This window comes from Typopeltis vanoorti, chromosome 21 (genome assembly GCF_054136105.1).
Source record: "Typopeltis vanoorti isolate ZY-2024b chromosome 21, IOZ_Tvanoo_1.0, whole genome shotgun sequence".
In the NCBI taxonomy this organism is placed as follows: Eukaryota; Metazoa; Arthropoda; class Arachnida; order Uropygi; family Thelyphonidae; genus Typopeltis; species Typopeltis vanoorti.
This window is the reverse complement of record NC_143569.1, coordinates 108,308,277-108,320,486: the sequence shown is the minus strand read 5'-3', so window position 1 is coordinate 108,320,486 and position 12,210 is coordinate 108,308,277. Positions and strand designations below refer to the sequence as shown.

The 12,210-nt window shown below is 35.6% G+C and overlaps 1 protein-coding gene across 3 annotated transcripts in view; it reads right to left on the bottom strand.

Moving 5' to 3' along the window:
- The window catches only part of LOC150095180 (calcineurin-binding protein cabin-1-like), a 1,028,489-nt gene that overhangs the window by 409,291 nt on the left and 606,988 nt on the right, over window positions 1–12,210 (bottom strand). For all 3 annotated transcript variants that reach the window (XR_016550194.1, XM_090411711.1, XM_090411712.1), the window contains exon 30: window positions 3,336–3,398. Coding sequence is in view for 2 of the 3 variants with exons in the window: in XM_090411711.1 (XP_090267837.1) it covers window positions 3,336–3,398 (63 nt within the window). In the remaining variant the exon portion in view is untranslated. The remainder of the gene's footprint in view (window positions 1–3,335; window positions 3,399–12,210) is intronic.

The following is a 12,210-nucleotide window of genomic DNA, read 5'->3' as shown; positions in this document are numbered from 1 at the left end:
GATGCAATTACACTCCTTTTTTACGTTCCCAATCGTGGTCCATTTTGCAGAGTTCATCAGTCAATGTCAATAAATGTAAAGTCATTCACTTCGACATGACTAGATATCCAATGTCGTATTATACTGGTGGGATTATAATAGAAGAAACTGATGAGGCTAGGGAGATCTTGGAGTGTTAATAGATAGGAAGTTGAAGTTTAGGGGTCATGTTACAAAGATTGCAAATACAACTCAAAAGATAATTGCAATGCCTGAAATGAACATTTATATGTAAAGACAAGGATGTTATTTTGCCTCTTTACAAGGCCTTGATAAATTTAGTTTAATCCTTTATCCAAGTGTGAGCAAACAAAGTTTGCACCTGAAAGTATCTTCAGGACTGGGGTAAGGTAGTACAACACCAGGCAACTCGTTGCAAAGGAGGACCAAGCTAACATCACTCCTATTTCAGTATCTCCCATAATGCAAAACACATTTCCTTACGGATATGTATAATGTTATGCATTAAGGGAAGGGTCACTACCCAGACTAGTTTCGACCTTTATTGAGGTCTCTTCAGTGGGAGCCAGGCCCAGACGTGGAGATACCAGGCAGAAGCAATAGCAAGGTCATCTTTATCTATAGGAGTTGCCAAAAGGTGTGCCACCTTTTTATTAAATTACTGGTATTGTACTACCTTACCCCAGTCCTGAAGATACTTTCAGGCGCAAACTTTGTTTGCACACACTTGGATAAAGGATTAAATTAAATTTATTATAGTCTAACCAAGTGAAAAATAAACGTTCAACATCTTTCACTAAATCCAGAGTAATTTAATAAAAAGGTGGCACACTTTTTGGCAACTCCTATAGGTAGTGATGACCTTGAAATTGCTTCTGCCTTGTATCTCCACGTCTGGGCTTGGCTCCCACTGAAGACACCTCAACAAAGGTCAAAACTAGTCTGGATAGTAGCCCTTCCCTTAATGCATAACAATATACATATCCGCAAGGAGATGTGTTTTGCATTATGGGAGATACTGAGATAGGAGTAATGTCAGCTTGGTCCACCTTTGCAACGAGTTGTCTGGTGCTGTACTACCTTACTCCAGTCCTGAAGATACTTTGAAGTGCAAACTTTGTTTGCTCACACTTGGATAAAGGATTAAACTAAATTTATTATAGTCTAACCAAGTGAAAATAAACTTTCAAGGCCTTGATAGGAATTCACTTGGACTATTGTGCGCAAGTCCAGTCTCCTTGTTTCCATCGTGATTCTGATATATTGGAGAGAGTACAAAGGAGAGTGTTAAAAATTATATCAGGATTGTGGAATGCTGATTATGAAGACAGATTGAGAATTTGTAGACTGCAGACACTAGCAAACAGGAGAAAGAAGGGTGATATGATTGAGACTTACATACTTATGAAAGGATCACACAGGATTTCAATTGACGGAATTTTTTAATTTATGGAGGGTGGGGAAAGGACAAGAGGGCATCCTTGGAAGCTGAGAATGAAGGCCGCCAAGAAGGGTGTGAGGGCTAGATTTTTATCTAGGAGGGTGGTGCGTGATTGGAATGGATTGCCATTGGATGCTGGTCGTGAGTGCAAGCAGTTTGAATGAATTCAAGAATAATTATGATAGCTGGTTTGTGTAGTATGTGGTCTCTCTCGATGAGTCTCTGACTCCCTGGAAGTCTCTTAATAATAATAATAATAATGTCTCTATGCTTGCAAGAATATGCTGTAAATTGGCCATTTTTATACCTCTCAGAGGACCTTCTTTGTTTTCTTTCTCCTTCTTTGGATGTTGACTTAATTATTTGGCTAATTCTTTTAACTCTTCATTGGAAAGTGGTTTATCCTCGATGAGTCTCTGACTCATTGGAGGTCTCTCTTAATAATAATAATGTCTCTATGCTTGCAAGGATATGCTGTAAATCGGCCGTTTTTATATCTCTCAGAGGACCTCCTTCTTCATTTTCTTTCTCCTCCTTTGAATGTTGAATTGTTTGGCTACTTCTTTTAAGTATTCACTGGAAAGTTGTTTATCCTGGCTCTCTAAGACTTTTGTCACATCTTCAGCTGTAATATCGTCCAATCCCACCTCTCGTGTTGGGATTGGAATTGAAGACGTTACTCGTGCAAGCTTGGTAACATCTTCAATAACATTCTCTTCTTGCTCTAATTCCTTGAAGTCGTGCATAAATGTTTATGCCCTTCAAAATATCGAATGACTGCCAATAGTCTTTAATAGTTTTTCTTGAAGTGTCTAAGACTCTTACCATTTCCATAAATGTTATACGGAGGTAATAGGCTTTGAAGATTGATATAATCCCCTGATCCTTCGGTTGCAAAAGCAATGTTGTGTTTGGGGGCATGTAAACAACCTTGACATCCAATGTTGTTCTTACTTCAGCGAGGTTTTGAGGATATCCAGGGACATTATCCAAAAGAAGCTGGCAAATCATTTTCTTTACAGAAGTGAAGCAAGGTAGGACAAAAATAATGTACCAATGTACAAAAATGTCTTACGCAACCCAAGTTTTCTTGTTCCATTTCCAATAGACTGGCGGTATGGCTTTTTAGACCCTTGAAGGTGCATGGTGTCTGAGAATGGTACACCGACATTGGTTTAAGCTTCAAAGTTCTGGAGACATTTGCACCCAACAAAAGCGTAAGTCTATCTTTTGCAGCTTTAAAACCTGGAGAGGAATGTTCTTCACAGGAAATAAAGGTGAGTGATGTTACAAAATGGTCCCTTGTTCCTGTTCCTTCTCCTTGTTTTACCATATGAAAAATCTCCCCACTGGCAATCCAATAACTTTTCAACAGCTTAAATGTCTCAATCATATTCCACCTGTGTCTTCTATCCACCAAATTCTGTAGTTTGCATGACTTCTTCTATCCTCATCATATTTGTTATCTGTCTCAGCCCACCTCTCAAAGGTTACTTCATCCTCCTAAACCCCAGTGACTAGATCTGAGTATAGAAATCTACATGTGGTCTGATCAAAGGTTCATACAATGAAACCACCACTCTCTCTCATCTCTTTGCTCAATGTCTTCAATATCTACACAACCTTTGAAATGTGTCCTCTGAGCTCAAATTTCTATCTAATTCATCTGAAGATCTTGTATTTCTCCACACTTCTTCCAGTATAACTCCACCTAGTCAATATGAAGCATTTTGTCTGTGGATATCACAATTATTGTTACTCTTCTCTTTTTTAAAATATTTATTTTTATAATTATAAAAAATTTGTTTCAATGTTACTTAATTTATTGCTATTAATTAGTTTATTTTCGAAATATAAATCCTGAATAATAAAAAATGAGTGAGTTACAACTTACCTAAATTCCTTATTCTTGAAATAATAATCACCAAGCAAATAATACAGATCCTTCACAACACGGCTAGAAGAAAAAGCATAATCATAATAAAGTATACTAGGAAACAATCTTAAGATAAGCAAATCAACTACTATGCCACATCATCAAAAAAGAAGTCTAATTTGGGTTGATTTTCTAAATGATTTTTTAAGGTCATATTGCATCCAATTTAATGGTTTTTTGTTTCTCAAAAAAAAAAATATCATACTGTTTCAAACCTTTCATACTGATTGTGTCGCATCATTCAAACTTCTTTTAAAAATAATTATTCTATGAAATATTTTTTTGATTCCAGAGTTGATAAAATGACCTCATAAATTTCAGCACTGCTGAGTTCAATTTGCTTCATTTATTTTATTTGTTTATTATTATTATTTCTAATTATCCCACCCACCAATAAATGTTTACAAACTATAGCATAATGGTCAGGTAGGTGGATGAAGAGTTTGATAGCCTAGCCTGAACCCTTTTTCAAGGATTATAAGGTACTGTTTTTAAGCCATTTCAGGACTTGAATAAGCAGGAGTCGAATGAAGAGATTGCATCTAGTAGACTGGTAGCTTCTGTAAAGAACACTGCTGAGGTATTCAATGAATAATTCATCAGGGTATTTCATTCTTATCAGGGCAATCACATGAGGAGCTTGACTGAAGTGGGAGAAATGATGGACTACTGGTGAGAGTAAGAGGTATGTGAGAAATTTAGTAAACTTGACATAAATAAGGCAATGCAACTTGACGACACAATCAACTGTCTTAAGAGAATGTTTCAGATAGATAATAGCAGTCTTTGCTGACCTTGTTTAATAGGAGTCTTGAAACAGCAGAAGTTCTGAAGGAATGGAAAGAAGGTAAAATTCTTCCACTTTGCAAAAGTGATGCTAAGGCTGCTGATACAAATCATAAGCAAATATCTATATCCAGATTCTTGTAGATAGGCTTATACATTGGTAACACCTGACTATTAAATTATTTAAAGAATTTACAATGTATACTGGAATATTAATTAAAATATCCAGAGTTCTGGTTAAAGCATTTGGAAAATTGGTGAGAGTTGGAACACAGAAGTGGGTAGAGAACAGCAGCATTCTCTGTTATAGACCTTTTGTTAAAGGAATACGGTATACTTAGCAAGACAGAAGAAGAAGTTGAAAAAAGATGTGAATATTTAGAAGTGCAATATATGAGACAGCTAATGAGATTATTTCAAAAATTAAATACAATATGAAAAAAACCCTGGATGACAGAATCAATATTAAAACTTATGAACGAAAGATGGAAAATGAAAAGTACCACAGTATGAAATACTCAGTAAAATGATAAAATATAAATAAAGGAAGGCTAAAGACAAGTGGCTAAATGAAAAATGTAAAGAAATAGAGGAATTGGAACAAACACAATAGTAAAGAAATGCATAAATGAATCCAACCATAATCTTGTATAAAAGATCAAAATAGAAAAATACTACTAGAAACAACATATGAAAAGATGAAAAGAATGTGGAAAAAAGCTGTTTGACTCTGATCGGACAGACGCACGAAATATACAAAATATGGATGGTGAACCAATTACATAGAAAGAAATAGAATACGCTATAAGTCATATGGAAATAGGTTAAACATCAGGCCCTGATCAGATCCCTAATGAATTGTTGAAGAAATTAAATGAAAACACAATCAATGATCTATACGTCATTTTTAATAATATATATGATACAGAATAAATCCCTGATGATCTAAGAAAATCCATCTTTGTGACTATTTCTAAAATTCCAAGATCTTTTGAATGTTCAGGAAAAAAACTAATAAGTTTAACAAGTCATGTTAAAAATTATTACAGAGAATAATCCTAGAAAGAATAAAAGACACTTTGTCAATAGAAATGGAAGACGCTCAAATCAGGTTTTTAAAAAGACAAAGGTAAAAGACAAGGAATTTTCAGAAAATATTATGCGAAAGAAGCTTCGATAACCAGAAAAGCACATATCTTTGTTTTATTGATTACACCAAAGCATTTGATTCAATAGATCACAAGAAATTAATACATATCCTACAGAATAATAGTCTAAAATCAAAAGATCTACATATACTTACAAATACATAATGGAATCAAATTGCCTCAATAAGATACAAAAATGCATATTTCTGACAGCTTTGAAATCATAAAAGGAGTAAGACAAGGATTGCCTCACCTTTATTGTGTAATACAGATAGTGAACAAATTTTTGAAGATACTGCAGAACTGAAGGGTGTAAAAGTCGTGGGTAGGAACTTCAACAATTTTCGGTATGCAGATGACACTGCACTTATTGCTGAATCTGAAGATGATCTTCAAAACTGAGTCACAGAAATTTACAACAGAAGCTTAGACATGGGATTAATTATTAACCTGAAGAAAACAAAGTGCATGATTATATCAAAAGAACCAATAAATAAGAAACTAAATATAACTGTTAACCAAAAGCAAATTGAACAGGTTAAATCTTTTATATATTTGGGGCAAATGTTTACAGAAGGAGGAAATTCCCTTAAAGAAATAAAAAGAAGAATAGAGATAGCAAGAAAAGCCTTTATCGATATGAAGCACAAACGTTTGGTTTCTACAATATGTATATTCTACCGGAAATTTTTTCTATGGGAAATGTTCATCTGAAATAGCATCAATAATTTCCCCAACTTAGTACTAAGCTCGTTGGAACATGTGCAGCTACTCAACATCCCTCATAGTGCACTTTGAAACCCACAGAATGTTTCTTTCCCTCTTCCTTCATCCCTGCAATTGCTGTTTTGTGGAACAGCCTTCTCCCTGTTGTGTTTCCCAAAGAATACAATATGCAGGCTTTTAAATCAAATGTAAACAAATTCTTCCTTTCCACAACCCACTACCCATATACAGTACTAACGTACTATAGGTTGATCAACAAACCTTTTGTGTATGGGCTCAACATAAAAACATTAATAAAGTGCTACATCTGGTCAAGCCTTCTCTACAATAGTGAAACTTAAACTCTAAATAAAGAAGAGAAAAAATGAGAAACTTTTGAAATGTGGACCATCACAAGAATGCAAAAAATATCATGGACGGAGAAAATAAAAAATGAACTGTTTTAAAGAAAGCAAAAATGAAAAGAACATTAATGAAAGTCATTAAAGAAAGAAAACGTAAACAATTTGGACATCTAACTAGACGAGAAGGCATTCAGAAATTAATATTAGAAGAGAACCAGACAGAAAATGAGCATGGTAGACCCAGGAGAAAGTGGTTTGAAGCCATTAAATACTTGAATGGTTTGAATTACCATAAATGTTCCAAAGAAGCAAAAGAAAGAAAAATGTTCTGCAACATGGTTGCCAATCTCCTTCTAGGGGGAAAGACACTTGAAGAAGATGAGGAAACAGGTGATAAAGATATATTTTCTGTTTTTTTAAAAGAATGTGGACAGCAAATACTTATAGATGCTATAGAGTAAGTCTTTTATTTCAGTTATCTTGGTACACATACTGGCTACTGAATTAGAAACCTTTACGAAGATTCCACACTGCTCATGCAACTCTCACTTATGGCTCCAAGTAGCTGGTAGTGCACCAGTGGCCACACCCCTGGGACCATGCCTTGATTGACATGCAAAACTAAGTGAGGATATCAGCATTTTATGTTGTAGTGAAGGAGAGTGTCTCCTCCTTGTTGCACTTGAACACCCGAATGGCAGAGTTAACAGATGACCAATAATTTGACAATGGTAACAAAGGCATAACAGCAAACTATGTGACATAGTCCGGGCACACTCTGAGACAAAACAGAGATGTGGCCAGTCACCAAGGAAATTGAATTTTTGGAGAAAAAGCACAAAACTAGGCAACTTCATGAACAGTTCTGGGAGCTAACTAGCAAATCTTGCAAAAGGGTAGGCTCTCATTGCATTGAAGATACCTAATGGAGAAAAAAAAACATCTTAATGGAGAAAGACAAAATAAGGGATAGATGGGTAGAGTATTCAAAGGAACTCTACAATCATGGTAGAAGAGATAAGCCGTTGCAAGAAAATTTGGAGGGGGCCTATTATTCTTATCTGGGAAGTAACAGATGCCATTAGGAAATTGGAACCAGGAAAACCTGCAGGAATGGATGGAATTATGTCAGAATATCTAAAGGCTTTAAATGATAAGACTATAAGATCACTGACTGACATATGTAACAAAATATACGAAACTGGCCATGTGCCACAAGATTTTAACCACTCGACATTCCTACCAATACCTAAAAAAATCTAAGATAATCAAATGTGAAGAGTACAGAACAATCAGTCTGATCAGTCAGATAGCAAAAAAGCTATATTATATATCATCCTAGAAAGAAATAAACATAAAATCAATGAAACACAATCTGGTTTTCAGGAAAATAAAGGAACTAGAGAAGGACTCTTCAACATTAGAACTATTATAGAAAGATATCTGGAGAAGCAGAAAGAAGTCTACTTATGTTTTATTGACCACACAAAGGCCTTTGACAATGTACAATATGAACAACTAATAGAATGCATCAAAAAATTAGGAGTAGATGGTAAAGATACCAGATTACTGATAAATCTATACTGGGAGCAAACTGCCACAATAAAAACATCAGGAGAAACCTCAGAGGAATTCCCAGTAAAGAAGTGTGTCAGATAAGGCTGTGTTCTTTCTCCTATATTGTTTAAACTCTATACTGAAAATATCTTCCACCAATTAGAAGAATTTAAAGGAGGCAAAAATATAAACAACTTAAGATATTTAGACGACACAGTAGTGCTGGCTGAAAATAAAAAAAATCTTCAAAACCTACTAGAAGAGATGCTGAAACTAAGTGAAAAATATGGACTTAATTTCAACTTCAAAAAAATCAAACCATGCTGGTAACAAGAGAAAAAGAGAAAATACCTGATATTAATATTAAAGTCAGAGGAAATGCCTTAGATCAGAGAGTTATATATATTTGGGTCAACTAATTACAGAGAATGGAAAGTGTGAAAAGAAGAATAGTAATTGCTAGTTCAACCTTTATTAGCATGAAAAACATTCTGACCTCAAGGGAAACTCACACAAAGATGAGAATTAGGCTGCCCAAATGCTATGTATGGTTAACACTTTATATAGAGCAGAAACCTGGACAATATCAAAATATTGTGAAATAAACTAAAAGCCTTTGAGATGTGGATCCTCAGAAGAATCCTTAGAGTCCCATGGACTGCCAAAAAAAACTAATTTAGAAATATCACAGATGACTGGAGAAGACAGCATTCTGTTGAAAACCATTAATTAAAGGAAAACTGCCTACCTTGGTCACATACTAAGGCATGAATTCCTACAAAAAAACACTTCTAGAAGGAATGATACATGGAATAATAATAAGAAGACAAAGAACAGATCGGATGGGAAATATTAAGGATTGGACCTTTTTTGTCTTATGAAGAATGTAAAAGAGAAGCACAAAATCATACATGGTAGAAGCTCATGGTAGTCAACCTCCTAAAAGGAGATGACCTCTGACAAGCAAGCAAGCATGCAGATTTACATAAATGTAACTTACCCCAGTGTGTATGCAAAATACCTGGTAATATGCATCACTACATGTTCTAGGCAACTATTTAAGAAATAGTTGCCTAGAACTGAACAGAAATGCTGCTGGTCAGTAACTGTGACCAGTGTTGATCACAATGGGAGAAAACAAAAGATATTTCATTCAATAAAGGGTTTATTATGGGTGCCCATCTAGCTGGAGCCATGATTATGAAAACAGCTGACCTGACTGGTTTCTCAAAAGGTGTAATATCCTGGATGTTTAATCAATGGATAAATAACCCACATTACTGTCTAAGAGTTGTAACTGAGATCCTAAAGCATCTGTCCGGAATGAGATCAGTGTCATCTGAGAAGGCTTGTACAGACAAACAGAACTTCCTGTGTGCAGCAATTGACCAAAACATTTAATGAAGGCTGTTCTCAACCCATAACTCACTGAACTATGCACATGCAATTGAATGGATTAATATTGGCAGTCACATGCCTATGGAAACCACTGATTTCTGCAAAGAACCAGAAAGTTCATCTATAGTGGTGTCAGGAACACTGTGACTGGACACTGGAAAAAAGGCATGAGGTCCGACAAGTCAAGGTATAGCTTGTTCTGTACCGATGGTAGACAGAGAGTTTGGCAAGAGCCCCATGAAGCGATGAACAAAGCTTGCCTTGTAAACACAACTCAAGGTTCAGGAGGTGGTGTCATGTTCTGTTGATATGGAACGGGTTCCCTGATATTGCAGGAAGGTTGGGTGTTCTCCAAGGAATATTTGAAAATTGTTGCTGATCAATCCTGCAATGCTGACTTTTTATCCAGCAGGTGATGGTTGTTTCATAGATGACAATGATACTGTCCATTGTGCAAGAACTGTTCAACAGTGTCAAGTGAGCATGACAGCAATCTCCACCATCTTCTGTGGCCATCATAAAGCCTAGATCTGAACCCCATGGAGAATGTATGGGACATGTTAGAAAAGCAGATCTCGTAATAAAGTACTCGTCTCTCAAATCTGAGCCAGTTAAATAACTATTTGGTGAATGCTTTGTATGTTGTAGACATATATGCAACCTTGTGAAATTATGGCAAACAGCAAATGTGCTGTAATTCAGACTTAAGGAGGTCCAACACGGTATTAAATAAAAGTTCATAATTTAGTGGCTGGTATGTGTAGCTGTGTAACCGATATTGGGGAAATGAGAAGTGAAGTGGGTAGATGATTATGGAGGGATTTAGAACTGTTCAAAAAATTTAGAGTTTGGAAAGAGAGAAGAATATCAATAAAAAAAAAACTTAAATCTTCAGTAGTCTGTACAACATGGACATTGTGGAAGAGTGATAATCAAGTACTTGATGCTTTTGATATATAGTGCTCAGGGAGTATTTTCTTAAAGTAGATTCTTCTTCTAGACTTTGCTCAAGTCTCCCTTCATCGATCTTACACCTACCTTATTCGGCCTTTTGGCCTTCAGAATACATTCACACACTGATGTTGTTATGTATTTCTTTAACAGTTCCCAAGCAGCATTTTATTTCCTTACTGTTGAACTCCTTATTCCATGCTATAGCTCCAAACTCTCTCCTAAGCTTGTAATCACTAGCCTTGTAATTCCGCATATGTCATTTCCTCACAGAAGGCTGCATATGGTTAGTCAAAACCCAGGTGATCACTCTCACCAACTGGAGGAAAGTGCAAAACCCCATCACAATTACATCCTCCGATGAAATGATGAGATCTAAAACTCTTGATCCTCGCTTGCCCTCCTTTACATGCTACTTGCAAAAGTTATCTCTCAAGAAATTCATTTTTCTTATTCCCAAATGCTATCTATTCATTCTAATCTATACTGTAATAATTAAAATCACCCATAATAATTACCCATCCTTTGTTTACTAACCCAACTTGTTTATATATTTTGTCATCACCACCCTTCACATTTCCAGGCCTGTAGCAATATCTAGCTAAATACATCTTCCTGTCAACCTCCACTTTACATCACACTTCTCATCTTTCATGTCTGCCTTATAATGACATAATTCTTCTGCTATCATCAGCAGCATTCCCCCTCCCTTCTTGTCATTTCTATCCTAGTGAAAAATACTGTAATCCTTCCATTTCTATTCCTGTTAGAATATCATCTTCATTCAATCACTAACTAATTTAAGTTAATCACTAATTAACTTAAATCATTTGTCCCCATGACCACCATTAGTTCTCTTGCTCCTTTCCTCCTCATGTTCAACACCTGAATTATTTTGTTCATTCTCCCTCCTGGATAGCAGATCTTATAGACTCTCTCATTAACTAATCCTCTAGCTATAGAATCTCTATAAGCTGCTATCCTGGAATCATTCATCACCTCTTTTATCCCCCCCCCTTTTTTTTTCTTTCTATTCTTTTGCAAACTTTCATTAGTTTCCACTAAAATATCTCTTGTATTTTAGTGAAATTTCAGGTCCATATCCATCATCACCTCCAGATCTCTTACTTCCTCTATCATATCACCAGCAAGTATAAACTATATATCCCATGCTTGTTTACTGAATTTTCAAACCATTTAAAACTGCAAACAACTGAATATCTCCATTCAGATCTTCCCAAATATCATTAGCATAGAGACTAATAAGCAATGGCCTTAAAACGGATTCTTGAAGCACCGACTAGTGACTTTCCTCTTCTGGGATATTGCTCCAACATACACAACTTAGTGGGCGGCAGCAAACACTGTCTGTTCTCCATGTTAGGGGAAGCTGAACAAACCATTGAGGTTGGTTAAATGAGTATTGATGCTCCGAGTGTAAAAACAAAAAGAATTAAAATATAGTGCAATATGAAAGGAAAAAGCACAAAATGCTGGATCGGATGTCGTCCGGATAAACAAGTTCCACATATCCAACTGAGTGATCAGGGTTGGGGTGAAAATTTAGCTACTGAAAGTAGTGCAATAAAATTAAAACCAGCAAGAAACAATCTATCAATGGGAACATGGAATGTTTGTATTTTATTGGCTCTGAGAAACTAAACTCGTTATGCAAGGAGATTGAACGATGCTGGTGTGACATCCTTGAATTAGTGAAGATGTGCTGGACAGAGTCAGGGCAGATGAGAGGTGAAAGAATCATCTGGTCTGATAATAGCATAAAACATGAGGCAGTAGATGGATTTTTTCTAAGCAAAATAGGCATTATTAGAATACAAACCAGAAAAGGATAGAATAAGGATAGAATAGAATAAATAAATAAAGAAGAATAGAATAGAATAAAGATTTTCAGCAAGACCATTT